At 37.4% G+C, this 18,090-nt stretch overlaps 2 protein-coding genes across 2 annotated transcripts; both read left to right on the forward strand.

The window, feature by feature from the left end:
• Positions 1-6,023: 6,023 nt before the first annotated feature.
• On the forward strand, positions 6,024-6,739 carry LOC126263500 (uncharacterized). The gene is made up of 2 exons (XM_049960593.1): positions 6,024-6,321; positions 6,393-6,739. Exons 1-2 carry the CDS (start codon positions 6,024-6,026, stop codon positions 6,737-6,739), a joined length of 645 nt encoding a protein of 214 aa, XP_049816550.1.
• A 5,224-nt stretch (positions 6,740-11,963) lies between these two features.
• Positions 11,964-12,838, forward strand: LOC126263501 (uncharacterized). Its single transcript, XM_049960594.1, has 2 exons — positions 11,964-12,505; positions 12,601-12,838. Exons 1-2 carry the CDS (start codon positions 11,964-11,966, stop codon positions 12,836-12,838), a joined length of 780 nt encoding a protein of 259 aa, XP_049816551.1.
• Positions 12,839-18,090: the final 5,252 nt, after the last annotated feature.

Consider the following 18,090-nt stretch of genomic DNA (forward strand, 5'->3'; position numbering starts at 1 on the left):
CAAATATGGGAAAAACGCAAATATGGGAAAAACGCAAATATGGGAAAAACGCAAATATGGGAAAAACGCAAATATGGGAAAAACGCAAATATGGGAAAAACGCAAATATGGGAAATACGCAAAAATGGGAAATACGCGATTATGGCAAAAACGCAAATATGGCAAAAACTCAAATATGGCAAAAACGCAAATATGGCAAAAACGCAAATATGGCAAAAACGCAAATATGGCAAAAACGCAAATATGGCAAAAACGCAAATATGGCAAAAACGCAAATACGGCAAAAACGCAAATACAGCAAAAACGCAAATACGGGAAAAACGCAAATACGGGAAAAACGCAAATATGGGAAAAACGCAAATATGGGAAAAACGCAAATATGGGAAAAACGCAAATATGGGAAAAACGCAAATATGGGAAAAACGCAAATATGGGAAAAACGCAAATATGGGAAAAACGCAAATATGGGAAAAACGCAAATATGGGAAAAACGCGAATGTAGCGAAAGGGAAATTTGTGGCACAAATTGACTAGAGGAAAGAATCAGTTGGTATGACATAGTCTGTAGCATCAAGGGTTCACTAAATATGCTTCAAAAGCAAATATGCTTCAAAAGCAAATATGCTTCAAAAGCAAATATGCTTCAAAAGCAAATATGCTTCAAAAGCAAATATGGGAAAAATGCAAAAATTTTGGAAAAACGCAAATATGAGAAAAACGCAAATATGGGAAAAACGCAAATATGGGAAAAACGCAAATATGGGAAAAACGCAAATATGGGAAAAACGCAAATATCGGTAAAACGCAAATATGGGAAAAACGCAAATATGGGAAAAACGCAAATATGGGAAAAACGCAAATATGGCAAAAACGCAAATATGGCAAAAACGCAAATGTAGCGAAAGGGAAATTTGTGGCACAAATTGACTAGAGGTAAGAATCAGTTGGTATGACATAGTCTGTAGCATCAAGGGTTCACTAAATATGCTTCAAAAGCAAATATGAGAAAAACGCATATATGGCAAAAACGCATATATGGCAAAAACGCATATATGGCAAAAACGCATATATGGCAAAAACGCATATATGGCAAAAACGCATATATGGCAAAAACGCATATATGGCAAAAACGCATATATGGCAAAAACGCATATATGGCAAAAACGCAAATACGGCAAAAACGCAAATACGGCAAAAACGCAAATACGGCAAAAACGCAAATACGGCAAAAACGCAAATACGGCAAAAACGCAAATACGGCAAAAACGCAAATACGGCAAAAACGCAAATACGGCAAAGACGCAAATACGGCAAAGACGCAAATACGGCAAAGACGCAAATACGGCAAAGACGCAAATACGGCAGAGACGCAAATACGGCAGAGACGCAAATACGGCAGAGACGCAAATACGGCAGAGACGCAAATACGGCAGAGACGCAAATACGGCAGAGACGCAAATACGGCAGAGACGCAAATACGGCAGAGACGCAAATACGGAAAAGACGCAAATACGGCAAAGACGCAAATACGGGAAAGACGCAAATACGGGAAAGACGCAAATACGGGAAAGACGCAAATACGGGAAAGACGCAAATACGGGAAAGACGCAAATACGGGAAAGACGCAAATACGGGAAAGACGCAAATACGGGAAAGACGCAAATACGGGAAAGACGCAAATACGGGAAAGACGCAAATACGGGAAAAACGCAAATACGGGAAAAACGAAAATATGGGAAAAACGCAAATATGGGAAAAACGCAAATGTAGCGAAAGGGAAATTTGTGGCACAAATTAACTAGAGGAAAGAATCAGTTGGTATGACATAGTCTGTAGCATCAAGGATTCACTAAATATGCTTCAAACGCAAATATGCTTCAAACGCAAATATGGGAAAAACGCAAATATGGGAAAAACGCAAATATGGGAAAAACGCAAATATGGGAAAAACGCAAATATGGGAAAAACGCAAATATGGGAAAAACGCAAATATGGGAAAAACGCAAATATGGGAAAAACGCAAATATGGGAAAAACGCAAATATGGGAAAAACGCAAATATGGGAAAAACGCAAATATGGGAAAAACGCAAATATGGGAAAAACGCAAATATGGGAAAAACGCAAATATGGGAAAAACGCAAATATGGGAAAAACGCAAATATGGGAAAAACGCAAATATGGGAAAAACGCAAATATGGGAAAAACGCAAATGTAGCGAAAGGGAAATTTGTGGCACAAATTGACTAGAGGAAAGAATCAGTTGGTATGACATAGTCTGTAGCATCAAGGGTTCACTAAATATGCTTCAAAAGCAAATATGGGAAAAACGCAAATATGGGAAAAACGCAAATATGGGAAAAACGCAAATATGGGAAAAACGCAAATATGGGAAAAACGCAAATATGGGAAAAACGCAAATATGGGAAAAACGGAAATATGGGAAAAACGCAAGTATGGCTAAAACGCAAGTATGGGAAAAACGCAAGTGTGGCAAAAACGCAAGTGTGGCAAAAACGCGAATATGGCAAAAACGCAAATATGGGAAAAACGCAAATATGGGAAAAACGCAAATATGGGAAAAACGCAAATATGGGAAAAACGCAAATATCGGAAAAACGCAAATATGGGAAAAACGCAAATATGGGAAAAACGCAAATATGGGAAAAACGCAAATATGGGAAAAACGCAAATATGGGAAAAACGCAAATATGGGAAAAACGCAAATATCGGAAAAACGCAAATATGGGAAAAACGCAAATATGGGAAAAACGCAAATATGGGAAAAACGCAAATATGGGAAAAACGCAAATATGGGAAAAACGCAAATATGGGAAAAACGCAAATATGGGAAAAACGCAAATATGGGAAAAACGCAAATATGGGAAAAACGCAAATATGGGAAAAACGCAAATATGGGAAAAACGCAAATGTAGCGAAAGGGAAATTTGTGGCACAAATTGACTAGAGGAAAGAACCAGTTGGTATGACAGTCTGTAGCATCAAGGGTTCACTAAATATGCTTCAAAAGCAAATATGGGAAAAACGCATATATGGGAAAAACGCATATATGGGAAAAACGCATATATGGGAAAAACGCATATATGGGAAAAACGCATATATGGGAAAAACGCATATATGGGAAAAACGCATATATGGGAAAAACGCATATATGGGAAAAACGCATATATGGGAAAAACGCATATATGGGAAAAACGCATATATGGCAAAAACGCATATATGGCAAAAACGCATATATGGCAAAAACGCATATCTGGCAAAAACGCATATCTGGCAAAAACGCATATATGGAAAAAACGCATATACGGCAAAAACGCATATACGGCAAAAACGCATATACGGCAAAAACTCATATACGGCAAAAACGCAAATATGGCAAAAACGCAAATATGGCAAAGACGCAAATATGGCAAAGACGCAAATACGGCAAAGACGCAAATATGGCAAAGACGCAAATACGGCAAAGACGCAAATACGGGAAAGACGCAAATACGGGAAAGACGCAAATACGGGAAAGACGCAAATACGGGAAAGACGCAAATACGGGAAAGACGCAAATACGGGAAAGACGCAAATACGGGAAAGACGCAAATACGGAAAAGACGCAAATACGGGAAAGACTCAAATATGGGGAAAACGGAAATATGGGAAAAATGCAAATATGGGAAAAACGCAAATATGGGAAAAACGCAAATATGGGAAAAACGCAAATATGGGAAAAACGCAAATATGGGAAAAACGCAAATATGGGAAAAACGCAAATATGGGAAAAACGCAAATATGGGAAAAACGCAAATGTAGCGAAAGGGAAATTTGTGGCACAAATTGACTAGAGGAAAGAATCAGTTGGTATGACATAGTCTGTAGCATCAAGGATTCACTAAATAAGCTTCAAACGCAAATATGCTTCAAACGCAAATATGCTTCAAACGCAAATATGGGAAAAACGCAAATATGGGAAAAACGCAAATATGGGAAAAACGCAAATATGGCAAAAACGCAAATATGGGAAAAACGCAAATATGGGAAAAACGCAAATATGGGAAAAACGCAAATATGGGAAAAACGCAAATATGGGAAAAACGCAAATATGGGAAAAACGCAAATATGGGAAAAACGCAAATATGGGAAAAACGCAAATATGGGAAAAACGCAAATATGGGAAAAACGCAAATATGGGAAAAACGCAAATATGGGAAAAACGCAAATATGGGAAAAACGCAAATATGGGAAAAACGCAAATATGGGAAAAACGCAAATGTAGCGAAAGGGAAATTTGTGGCACAAATTGACTAGAGGAAAGAATCAGTTGGTATGACAGTCTGTAGCATCAAGGGTTCACTAAATATGTTTCAAAAGCAAATATGGGAAAAACTCATATATGGGAAAAACTCATATATGGGAAAAACGCATATATGGGAAAAACGCATATATGGGAAAAACGCATATATGGGAAAAACGCATATATGGGAAAAACGCATATATGGGAAAAACGCATATATGGGAAAAACGCATATATGGGAAAAACGCAAATATGGGAAAAACGCAAATATGGGAAAAACGCAAATATGGGAAAAACGCAAATATGGGAAAAACGCAAATATGGGAAAAACGCAAATATGGGAAAAACGCAAATATGGGAAAAACGCAAATATGGGAAAAACGCAAATATGGGAAAAACGCAAATATGGGAAAAACGCAAATATGGGAAAAACGCAAATATGGGAAAAACGCAAATATGGGAAAAACGCAAATATGGGAAAAACGCAAGTATGGGAAAAACGCAAGTATGGGAAAAACGCAAATATGGGAAAAACGCAAATATGGGAAAAACGCAAATATGGGAAAAACGCAAATATGGGAAAAACGCAAATATGGGAAAAACGCAAATATGGGAAAAACGCAAATATGGGAAAAACGCAAATATGGGAAAAACGCAAATATGGGAAAAACGCAAATATGGGAAAAACGCAAATGTAGCGAAAGGGAAATTTGTGGCACAAATTGACTAGAGGAAAGAATCAGTTGGTATGACATAGTCTGTAGCATCAAGGGTTCACTAAATATGCTTCAAAAGCAAATATGGGAAAAACGCATATATGGGAAAAACGCATATATGGGAAAAACGCATATATGGGAAAAACGCATATATGGGAAAAACGCATATATGGGAAAAACGCATATATGGGAAAAACGCATATATGGGAAAAACGCATATATGGGAAAAACGCATATATGGGAAAAACGCATATATGGGAAAAACGCATATATGGGAAAAACGCATATATGGGAAAAACGCATATATGGGAAAAACGCATTTATGGGAAAAACGCATTTATGGGAAAAACGCATTTATGGGAAAAACGCATTTATGGGAAAAACGCATTTATGGGAAAAACGCATTTATGGGAAAAACGCATTTATGGGAAAAACGCAAATATGGGAAAAACGCAAATATGGGAAAAACGCAAATATGGGAAAAACGCAAATATGGGAAAAACGCAAATATGGGAAAAACGCAAATATGGGAAAAACGCAAATATGGGAAAAACGCAAATATGGGAAAAACGCAAATATGGGAAAAACGCAAATATGGGAAAAACGCAAATATGGGAAAAACGCAAATATGGGAAAAACGCAAATATGGGAAAAACGCAAATGTGGGAAAAACGCAAATATGGGAAAAACGCAAATATGGGAAAAACGCAAATATGGGAAAAACGCAAATATGGGAAAAACGCAAATATGGGAAAAACGCAAATATGGGAAAAACGCAAATATGGGAAAAACGCAAATATGCGAAAAACCTAAATATGCGAAAAACGCAAATATGGGAAAAACGCAAATATGGGAAAAACGCAAATATGGGAAAAACGCAAATATGGGAAAAACGCAAATGTAGCGAAAGGAAAATTTGTGGCACAAATTAACTAGAGGAAAGAATCAGTTGGTATGACATAGTCTGTAGCATAAAGGGTTCACTAAATATGCTTCAAAAGCAAATATGGGAAAAACGCATATTTGGGAAAAACGCATATATGGGAAAAACGCATATATGGGAAAAACGCACATATGGGAAAAACGCACATATGGGAAAAACGCACATATGGGAAAAACGCACATATGGGAAAAACGCACATATGGGAAAAACGCACATATGGGAAAAACGCATATATGGGAAAAGCGCACATATGGGAAAAGCGCACATATGGGAAAAGCGCACATATGGAAAAAGCGCACATATGGGAAAAGCGCACATATGGGAAAAGCGCACATATGGGAAAAGCGCACATATGGGAAAAGTGCAAATGTAGCGAAAGGGAAATTTGTGGCACAAATTGACTAGAGGAAAGAATCAATTGGTATGACATAGTCTGTAGCATCAAGAGTACACTAAATACGCTTCAAAAGCAAATATGGGAAAAACGCAAATATGGGAAAAACGCAAATATGGGAAAAACGCAAATATGGGAAAAACGCAAATATGGGAAAAACGCAAATATTGGAAAAACGCAAATATGGGAAAAACGCAAATATGGGAAAAACGCAAATATGGGAAAAACGCAAATATGGGAAAAACGCAAATATGGGAAAAACGCAAATATGGCAAAAACGCAAATATGGCAAAAACGCAAATATGGGAAAAACGCAAATATGGGAAAAACGCAAATATGGGAAAAACGCAAATGTAGCGAAAGGGAAATTTGTGGCACAAATTGACTTGAGGAAAGAATCAGTTGGTATGACAGTCTGTAGCATCAAGGGTTCACTAAATATGCTTCAAAAGCAAACATGGGAAAAACGCATATATGGGAAAAACGCATATATGGGAAAAACGCATATATGGGAAAAACGCATATATGGGAAAAACGCATATATGGGAAAAACGCAAATATGGGAAAAACGCAAATATGGGAAAAACGCAAATATGGGAAAAACGCAAATATGGGAAAAACGCAAATACGGGAAAAACGCAAATACGGGAAAAACGCAAATACGGGAAAAACGCAAATACGGGAAAAACGCAAATACGGGAAGAACGCAAATACGGGAAGAACGCAAATACGGGAAGAACGCAAATACGGGAAGAACGCAAATACGGGAAAAACGCAAATACGGGAAAAACGCAAATACGGGAAAAACGCAAATACGGGAAAAACGCAAATACGGGAAAAACGCAAATATGGGAAAAACGCAAATATGGGAAAAACGCAAATATGGGAAAAACGCAAATATGGGAAAAACGCAAATGTAGCGAAAGGGAAATTTGTGGCACAAATTGACTAGAGGAAAGAACCAGCTGGTATGACATAGTCTGTAGCATCAAGGGTTCACTAAATATGCTTCAAAAGCAAATATGGGAAAAACGCAAATATGGGAAAAACGCAAATATGGGAAAAACGCAAATATGGGAAAAACGCAAATATGGGAAAAACGCAAATATGGGAAAAACGCAAATATGGGAAAAACGCAAATACGGGAAAAACGCAAATACGGGAAAAACGCAAATACGGGAAAAACGCAAATACGGGAAAAACGCAAATACGGGAAAAACGCAAATACGGGAAAAACGCAAATATTGGAAAAACGCAAATATGGGAAAAACGCAAATAGGGGAAAAACGCAAATATGGGAAAAACGCAAATATGGGAAAAACGCAAATATGGGAAAAACGCAAATATGGGAAAAACGCAAATATGGGAAGAACGCAAATATGGGAAGAACGCAAATATGGGAAGAACGCAAATATGGGAAAAACGCAAATATGGGAAAAACGCAAATATGGGAAAAACGCAAAAATGGGAAAAACGCAAATATGGGAAAAACGCAAATATGGGAAAAACGCAAATATGGGAAAAACGCAAATATGGGAAAAACGCAAATATGGGAAAAACGCAAATATGGGAAAAACGCAAATATGGGAAAAACGCAAATATGGGAAAAACGCAAATATGGGAAAAACGCAAATATGGGAAAAACGCAAATATGGGAAAAACGCAAATATGGGAAAAATGCAAATATGGGAAAAACGCAAATATGGGAAAAACGCAAATATGGGAAAAACGCAAATATGGGAAAAACGCAAATGTAGAGAAAGGGAAATTTGTGGCACAAATTGACTAGAGGAAAGAATCAGTTGGTATGACATAGTCTGTAGCATCAAGGGTTCACTAAATATGCTTCAAAAGCAAATATGCTTCAAAAGCAAATATGCTTCAAAAGCAAATATGCTTCAAAAGCAAATATGCTTCAAAAGCAAATATGCTTCAAAAGCAAATATGCTTCAAAAGCAAATATGCTTCAAAAGCAAATATGGGAAAAACGCAAATATGGGAAAAACGCAAATATGGGAAAAACGCAAATATGGGAAAAACGCAAATATGGGAAAAACGCAAATATGGGAAAAACGCAAATAAGGGAAGAACGCAAATATGGGAAAAACGCAAATATGGGAAAAACGCAAATATGGGAAAAACGCAAATATGGGAAAAACGCAAATATGGGAAAAACGCAAATGTAGCGAAAGGGAAATTTGTGGCACAAATTGACTAGAGGAAAGAATCAGTTGGTATGACAGTCTGTAGCATCAAGGGTTCACTAAATATGCTTCAAAAGCAAATATGGGAAAAACGCATATATGGGAAAAACGCATATAGGGGAAAAACGCATATATGGGAAAAACGCATATATGGCAAAACCGCATATATGGCAAAAACGCATATATGGCAAAAACGCATATATGGCAAAAACGCATATATGGCAAAAACGCATATATGGCAAAAACGCATATATGGCAAAAACGCATATATGGCAAAAACGCATATATGGCAAAAACGCATATATGGCAAAAACGCATATATGGCAAAAACGCATAAATGGCAAAAACGCATATACGGCAAAAACGCATATATGGCAAAAACGCATATATGGCAAAAACGCAAATACGGCAAAGACGCAAATACGGCAAAGACGCAAATACGGCAAAGACGCAAATACGGCAAAGACGCAAATACGGCAAAGACGCAAATACGGCAAAGACGCAAATACGGCAAAGACGCAAATACGGCAAAGACGCAAATACGGGAAAGACGCAAATACGGGAAAGACGCAAATACGGGAAAGACGCAAATACGGGAAAGACGCAAATACGGGAAAGACGCAAATACGGGAAAGACGCAAATACGGGAAAGACGCAAATATGGGAAAACGCAAATATGGGAAAAATGCAAATATGGGAAAAATGCAAATATGGGAAAAATGCAAATATGGGAAAAACGCAAATATGGGATAAACGCAAATATGGGAAAAACGCAAATATGGGAAAAACGCAAATATGGGAAAAACGCAAATATGGGAAAAACGCAAATATGGGAAAAACGCAAATTAGCGAAAGGGAAATTTGTGGCACAAATTGACTAGAGGAAAGAATCAGTTGGTATGACAGTCTGTAGCATCAAGGGTTCACTAAATATGCTTCAAAAGCAAATATGGGAAAAACGCATATATGGGAAAAACGCATATATGGGAAAAACGCATATATGGGAAAAAGCGCATATATGGGAAAAACGCAAATATGCGAAAAACGCAAATATGGGAAAAACGCAAATATGCGAAAAACGCAAATATGGGAAAATCGCAAATATGGGAAAAACGCAAATATGGGAAAAACGCAAATATATGAAAAAGGCAAATATGGGAATAACGCAAATATGGGAAAAACGCAAATATGGCAAAAACGCAAATATGGCAAAAACGCAAATATGGGAAAAACGCAAATATGGGAAAAACGAAAATATGGGAAAAACGCAAATATGGGAAAAACGCGAATATGGGAAAAACGCAAATATGGGAAAAACGCAAATATGGGAAATACGCAAATATGGGAAAAACGCAAATATGGGAAAAACGCAAATGTAGCGAAAGGGAATTTTGTGGCACAAATTGACTAGAGGAAAGAATCAGTTGGTATGACACTCTGTAGCATCAAGGGTTCACTAAATATGCTTCAAAAGCAAACATGGGAAAAACGCATATATGGGAAAAACGCATATATGGGAAAAACGCATATATGGGAAAAACGCATATATGGGAAAAACGCATATATGGGAAAAACGCATATATGGGAAAAACGCATATATGGGAAAAACGCATATATGGGAAAAACGCATATATGGGAAAAGCGCACATATGGGAAAAGCGAACATATGGGAAAAGCGCACATATGGAAAAAGCGCACATATGGGAAAAGCGCACATATGGGAAAAGCGCACATATGGGAAAAGCGCACATATGGAAAAAGCGCACATATGGAAAAAGCGCACATATGGAAAAAGCGCACATATGGAAAAAGCGCACATATGGGAAAAGCGCACATATGGGAAAAGCGCACATATGGGAAAAGCGCACATATGGGAAAAGCGCAAATGTAGCGAAAGGGAAATTTGTGGCACAAATTGACTAGAGGAAAGAATCAGTTGGTATGACATGGTATGTAGCATCAAGGGTACACTAAATATGCTTCAAAAGCAAATATGGCAAAAACGCAAATATGGGAAAAAGGCAAATATGGGAAAAACGCAAATATGGGAAAAACGCAAATATATGAAAAAGGCAAATATGGGAATAACGCAAATATGGGAAAAACGCAAATATGGCAAAAACGCAAATATGGGAAAAACGCAAATATGGGAAAAACGCAAATATGGGAAAAACGCAAATATGGGAAAAACGCAAATATGGGAAAAACGCAAATATAGGAAAACGCAAATATGGGAAAAACGAAAATGTAGCGAAAGGGAAATTTGTGGCACAAATTGACTAGAGGAAAGAATCAGTTGGTATGACAGTCTGTAGCATCAAGGGTTCACTAAATATGCTTCAAAAGCAAACATGGGAAAAACGCATATATGGGAAAAACGCATATATGGGAAAAACGCATATATGGGAAAAACGCATATATGGGAAAAACGCATATATGGGAAAAACGCATATATGGGAAAAACGCATATATGGGAAAAACGCAAATATGGGAAAAACGCAAATATGGGAAAAACGCAAATATGGGAAAAACGCAAATATGGGAAAAACGCAAATATGGGAAAACGCAAATATGGGAAAAACGCAAATATGGGAAAAACGCAAATATGGGAAAAACGAAAATATGGGAAAAACGCAAATATGGGAAAAACGCAAATATGGGAAAAACGCAAATATGGGAAAAACGCAAATATTGGGAAAAACGCAAATATTGGGAAAAACGCAAATATGGGAAAAACGCAAATACGGGAAAAACGCAAATACGGGAAAAACGCAAATACGGGAAAAACGCAAATACGCAAATACGGGAAAAACGCAAATACGGGAAAAACGCAAATACGGGAAAAACGCAAATATGGGAAAAACGCAAATATGGGAAAAACGCAAATATGGGAAAAACGCAAATGTAGCGAAAGGGAAATTTGTGGCACAAATTGACTAGAGGAAAGAACCAGCTGGTATGACATAGTCTGTAGCATCAAGGGTTCACTAAATATGCTTCAAAAGCAAATATGGGAAAAACGCAAATATGGGAAAAACGCAAATATGGGAAAAACGCAAATACGGGAAAAACGCAAATACGGGAAAAACGCAAATACGGGAAAAACGCAAATACGGGAAAAACGCAAATACGGGAAAAACGCAAATACGGGAAAAACGCAAATACGGGAAAAACGCAAATACGGGAAAAACGCAAATACGGGAAAAACGCAAATATGGGAAAAACGCAAATACGGGAAAAACGCAAATATGGGAAAAACGCAAATATGGGAAAAACGCAAATGTAGCGAAAGGGAAATTTGTGGCACAAATTGACTAGAGGAAACAACCAGCTGGTATGACATAGTCTGTAGCATCAAGGGTTCACTAAATATGCTTCAAAAGCAAATATGGGAAAAACGCAAATATGGGAAAAACGCAAATACGGGAAAAACGCAAATACGGGAAAAACGCAAATACGGGAAAAACGCAAATACGGGAAAAACGCAAATACGGGAAAAACGCAAATACGGGAAAAACGCAAATATGGGAAAAAAGCAAATATGGGAAAAACGCAAATATGGGAAAAACGCAAATACGGGAAAAACGCAAATACAGGAAAAACGCAAATAAGGGAAAAACGCAAATATGGGAAAAACGCAAATACGGGAAAAACGCAGATACGGGAAAAACGCAGATACGGGAAGAACGCAAATACGGGAAGAACGCAAATACGGGAAAAACGCAAATACGGGAAAAACGCAAATATGGGAAAAACGCAAATACGGGAAAAACGCAAATACGGGAAAAACGCAATTACGGGAAAAACGCAAATATGGGAAAAACGCAAATATGGGAAAAACGCAAATATGGGAAAAACGCAAATATGGGAAAAACGCTAATATGGGAAAAACGCAAATATGGGAAAAACGCAAATGTAGCGAAAGGGAAATTTGTGGCACAAATTGAGTAGAGGAAAGAACCAGCTGGTATGACATAGTCTGTAGCATCAAGGGTTCACTAAATATGCTTCAAAAGCAAATATGGGAAAAACGCAAATACAGGAAAAACGCAAATACGGGAAAAACGCAAATACGGGAAAAACGCAAAAACGGGAAAAACGCAAAAACGGGAAAAACGCAAATACGGGAAAAACGCAAATACGGGAAAAACGCAAATACGGGAAAAACGCAAATATGGGAAAAACGCAAATATGGGAAAAACGCAAATAGGGGAAAAACGCAAATATGGGAAAAACGCAAATATCGGAAAAACGCAAATATGGGAAAAACGCAAATGTAGCGCAAGGGAAATTTGTGGCACAAATTGACTAGAGGAAAGAATCAGTTGGTATGACATAGTCTGTAGCATCAAGGATTCACTAAATATGCTTCAAATGCAAATATGCTTCAAACGCAAATATGCTTCAAACGCAAATATGGGAAAAACGCAAATATGGGAAAAACGCAAATATGGGAAAAACGCAAATATGGGAAAAACGCAAATATGGGAAAAACGCAAATATGGGAAAAACGCAAATATGGGAAAAACGCAAATATGGGAAAAACGCAAATATGGGAAAAACGCAAATATGGGAAAAACGCAAATATGGGAAAAACGCAAATATGGGAAAAACGCAAATATGGGAAAAACGCAAATATGGGAAAAACGCAAATATGGGAAAAACGCAAATATGGGAAAAACGCAAATATGGGAAAAACGCAAATATGGGAAAAACGCAAATATGGGAAAAACGCAAATATGGGAAAAACGCAAATATGGGAAAAACGCAAATATGGGAAAAACGCAAATATGGGAAAAACGCAAATATGGGAAAAACGCAAATATGGGAAAAATGCAAATATGGGAAAAACGCAAATATGGGAAAAACGCAAATGTAGAGAAAGGGAAATTTGTGGCACAAATTGACTAGAGGAAAGAATCAGTTGGTATGACATAGTCTGTAGAATCAAGGGTTCACTAAATATGCTTCAAAAGCAAATATGCTTCAAAAGCAAATATGCTTCAAAAGCAAATATGCTTCAAAAGCAAATATGCTTCAAAAGCAAATATGGGAAAAACGCAAATATGGGAAAAACGCAAATATGGGAAAAACGCAAATATGGGAAAAACGCAAATAAGGGAAAAACGCAAATAAGGGAAAAACGCAAATATGGGAAAAACGCAAATATGGGAAAAACGCAAATATGGGAAAAACGCAAATATGGGAAAAACGCAAATATGGGAAAAACGCATTTATGGGAAAAACGCAAATATGGGAAAAACGCAAATATGGGAAAAACGCAAATGTAGCGAAAGGGAAATTTGTGGCACAAATTGACTAGAGGAAAGAATCAGTTGGTATGACAGTCTGTAGCATCAAGGGTTCACTAAATATGCTTCAAAAGCAAACATGGGAAAAACGCATATATGGGAAAAACGCATATATGGGAAAAACGCATATATGGGAAAAACGCATATATGGGAAAAACGCATATATGGGAAAAACGCATATATGGGAAAAACGCATATATGGGAAAAACGCATATATGGGAAAAATGCATATATGGGAAAAACGCATATATGGGAAAAACGCATATATGGGAAAAACGCATATATGGGAAAAACGCATATATGGGAAAAACGCAAATATGGGAAAAACGCAAATATGGGAAAAACGCAAATATGGGAAAAACGCAAATATGGGAAAAACGCAAATATGGGAAAAACGCAAATATGGGAAAAACGCAAATATGGGAAAAACGCAAATATGGGAAAAACGCAAATATGGGAAAAACGCAAATATGGGAAAAACGCAAATATGGGAAAAACGCAAATATCGGAAAAACGCAAATATGGGAAAAACGCAAATATGGGAAAAACGCAAATATGGGAAAAACGCAAATATGGGAAAAACGCAAATATGGGAAAAACGCAAATATGGGAAAAACGCAAATATGGGAAAACCGCAAATATGGGAAAAACGCAAATATGGGAAAAACGCAAATATGGGAAAAACGCAAATATGGGAAAAACGCAAATATGGGAAAAACGCAAATATGGGAAAAACGCAAATATGGGAAAAACGCAAATATTGCGAAAAACGCAAATATTGGGAAAAACGCAAATATGGGAAAAACGCAAATATGGGAAAAACGCAAATACGGGGAAAACGCAAATACGGGAAAAACGCAAATACGGGAAAAACGCAAATACGGGAAAAACGCAAATACGGGAAAAACGCAAATACGGTAAAAACGCAAATATGGGAAAAACGCAAATACGGGAAAAACGCAAATACGGGAAAAACGCAAATACGGGAAAAACGCAAATACGGGAAAAACGCAAATACGGGAAAAACGCAAATATGGGAAAAACGCAAATATGGGAAAAACGCAAATATGGGAAAAACGCAAATGTAGCGAAAGGGAAATTTGTGGCACAAATTGACTAGAGGAAAGAACCAGCTGGTATGACATAGTCTGTAGCATCAAGGGTTCACTAAATATGCTTCAAAAGCAAATATGGGAAAAACGCAAATACGGGAAAAACGCAAATACGGGAAAAACGCAAATACGGGAAAAACGCAAATACGGGAAAAACGCAAATACGGGAAAAACGCAAATACGGGAAAAACGCAAATAGGGGAAAAACGCAAATATGGGAAAAACGCAAGTATGGGAAAAACGCAAATATGGGAAAAACGCAAATATGGGAAAAACGGGAATGTATCGAAAGGGAAATTTGTGGCACAAATTGACTAGAGGAAAGAATCAGTTGGTATGACAGTCTGTAGCATCAAGGGTTCACTAAATATGCTCCAAAAGCAAATATGGGAAAAACGCATATATGGGAAAAACGCATATATGGGAAAAACGCATATATGGGAAAAACGCATATACGGGAAAAACGCATATACGGGAAAAACGCATATACGGGAAAAACGCATATACGGGAAAAACGCATATACGGGAAAAACGCATATACGGGAAAAACGCATATACGGGAAAAACGCATATACGGGAAAAACGCATATACGGGAAAAACGCATATACGGGAAAAACGCAAATATGGGAAAAACGCAAATATGGGAAAAACGCAAATATGGGAAAAACGCAAATATGGGAAAAACGCAAATATGGGAAAATGCAAATATGGGAAAAACGCAATTATGGGAAAAACGCAATTATGGGAAAAACGCAAATATGGGAAAAACGCAAATATGGGAAAAACGCAAATATGGGAAAAACGCAAATATGGGAAAAACGCAAATATGGGAAAAACGCAAATATGGGAAAAACGCAAATATGGGAAAAACGCATATAGGGGGAAAAACGCATATAGGGGGAAAAACGCATATAGGGGGAAAACGCATATATGGGAAAAACGCATATATGGGAAAAACGCATATATGGGAAAAACGCACATATGGGAAAAACGCACATATGGGAAAAGCGCACATATGGGAAAAGCGCACATATGGAGAAAGCGCACATATGGGAAAAGCGCACATATGGAAAAAGCGCACATATGGGAAAAGCGCACATATGGAAAAAGCGCACATATGGGAAAAGCGCACATATGGGAAAAGCGCACATATGGGAAAAGCGCACATATGGGAAAAGCGCACATATGGGAAAAGCGCACATATGGGAAAAGCGCAAATGTAGCGAAAGGGAAATTTGTGGCACAAATTGACTAGAGGAAAGAATCAGTTGGTATGACATTGTATGTAGCATCAAGGGTACACTAAATATGCTTCAAAAGCAAATATGGGAAAAACGCAAATATGGGAAAAACGCAAATATGGGAAAAAGGCAAATATGGGAAAAAGGCAAATATGGGAAAAAGGCAAATATGGGAAAAAGGCAAATATGGGAAAAAGGCAAATATGGGAAAAAGGCAAATATGGGAAAAACGCAAATATGGGAAAAACGCAAATATGGGAAAAACGCAAATATGGGAAAAACGCAAATAGGGGAAAATCGCAAATATATGAAAAAGGAAAATATGGGAATAACGCAAATATGGGAAAAACGCAAATATGGGAAAAACGCAAATATGGGAAAAACGCAAATATGGGAAAAACGCAAATATGGGAAAAACGCAAATATGGCAAAAACGCAAATATGGGAAAAACGCAAATATGGGAAAAACGAAAATACGGGAAAAACGCAAATATGGGAAAAACGCAAATATGGGAAAAACGCAAATGTAGCGAAAGGGAAATTTGTGGCACAAATTGACTAGAGGAAAGAATCAGTTGGTATGACAGTCTGTAGCATCAAGGGTTCACTAAATATGCTTCAAAAGCAAACATGGGAAAAACGCATATATGGGAAAAACGCATATATGGGAAAAACGCATATATGGGAAAAACGCATATATGGGAAAAACGCATATATGGGAAAAACGCATATATGGGAAAAACGCATATATGGGAAAAACGCATATATGGGAAAAACGCATATATGGGAAAAACGCAAGTATGGGAAAAACGCAAGTATGGGAAAAACGCAAATATGGGAAAAACGCAAATATGGGAAAAACGCAAATATGGGAAAAACGCAAATATGGGAAAAACGCAAATATGGGAAAAACGCAAATATGGGAAAAACGCAAATATGGGAAAAACGCAAATATGGGAAAAACGCAAATATGGGAAAAACGCAAATATGGGAAAACCGCAAATATGGGAAAAACGCAAATATTGGGAAAAACGCAAATATGGGAAAAACGCAAATATGGGAAAAAGGCAAATACGGGAAAAACGCAAATACGGGAAAAATGCAAATACGGGAAAAACGCAAATACGGGAAAAACGCAAATACGGGAAAAACGCAAATACGGGAAAAACGCAAATATGGGAAAAACGCAAATATGGGAAAAACGCAAATGTAGCGAAAGGGAAATTTGTGGCACAAATTGACTAGAGGAAAGAACCAGCTGGTATGGCATAGTCTGTAGCATCAAGGGTTCACTAAATATGCTTCAAAAGCAAATATGGGAAAAACGCAAATATGGGAAAAACGCAAATACGGGAAAAACGCAAATACGGGAAAAACGCAAATACGGGAAAAACGCAAATGCGGGAAAAACGCAAATGCGGGAAAAACGCAAATAGGGGAAAAACGCAAATATGGGAAAAACGCAAATATGGGAAAAACGCAAGTATGGGAAAAACGCAAGTATGGGAAAAACGCAAGTATGGGAAAAACGCAAATGTGGGAGAAACGCAAATATGGGAAAAACGCAAATATGGGAAAAACGCAAATATGGGAAAAACGCAAATATGGGAAAAATGCAAATGAAGCGAAAGGGAAATTTGTGGCACAAATTGACTAGAGGAAAGAATCAGTTGGTATGACATAGTCTGTAGCATCAAGGATTCACTAAATATGCTTCAAACGCAAATATGCTTCAAACGCAAATATGGGAAAAACGCAAATATGGGAAAAACGCAAATATGGGAAAAACGCAAATATGGGAAAAACGCAAATGTAGCGAAAGGGAAATTTGTGGCACAAATTGACTAGAGGAAAGAATCAGTTGGT

The sequence above is a fragment of the Schistocerca nitens genome, chromosome 6 (assembly GCF_023898315.1).
Source record: "Schistocerca nitens isolate TAMUIC-IGC-003100 chromosome 6, iqSchNite1.1, whole genome shotgun sequence".
Taxonomy (NCBI): domain Eukaryota; kingdom Metazoa; phylum Arthropoda; class Insecta; order Orthoptera; family Acrididae; genus Schistocerca; species Schistocerca nitens.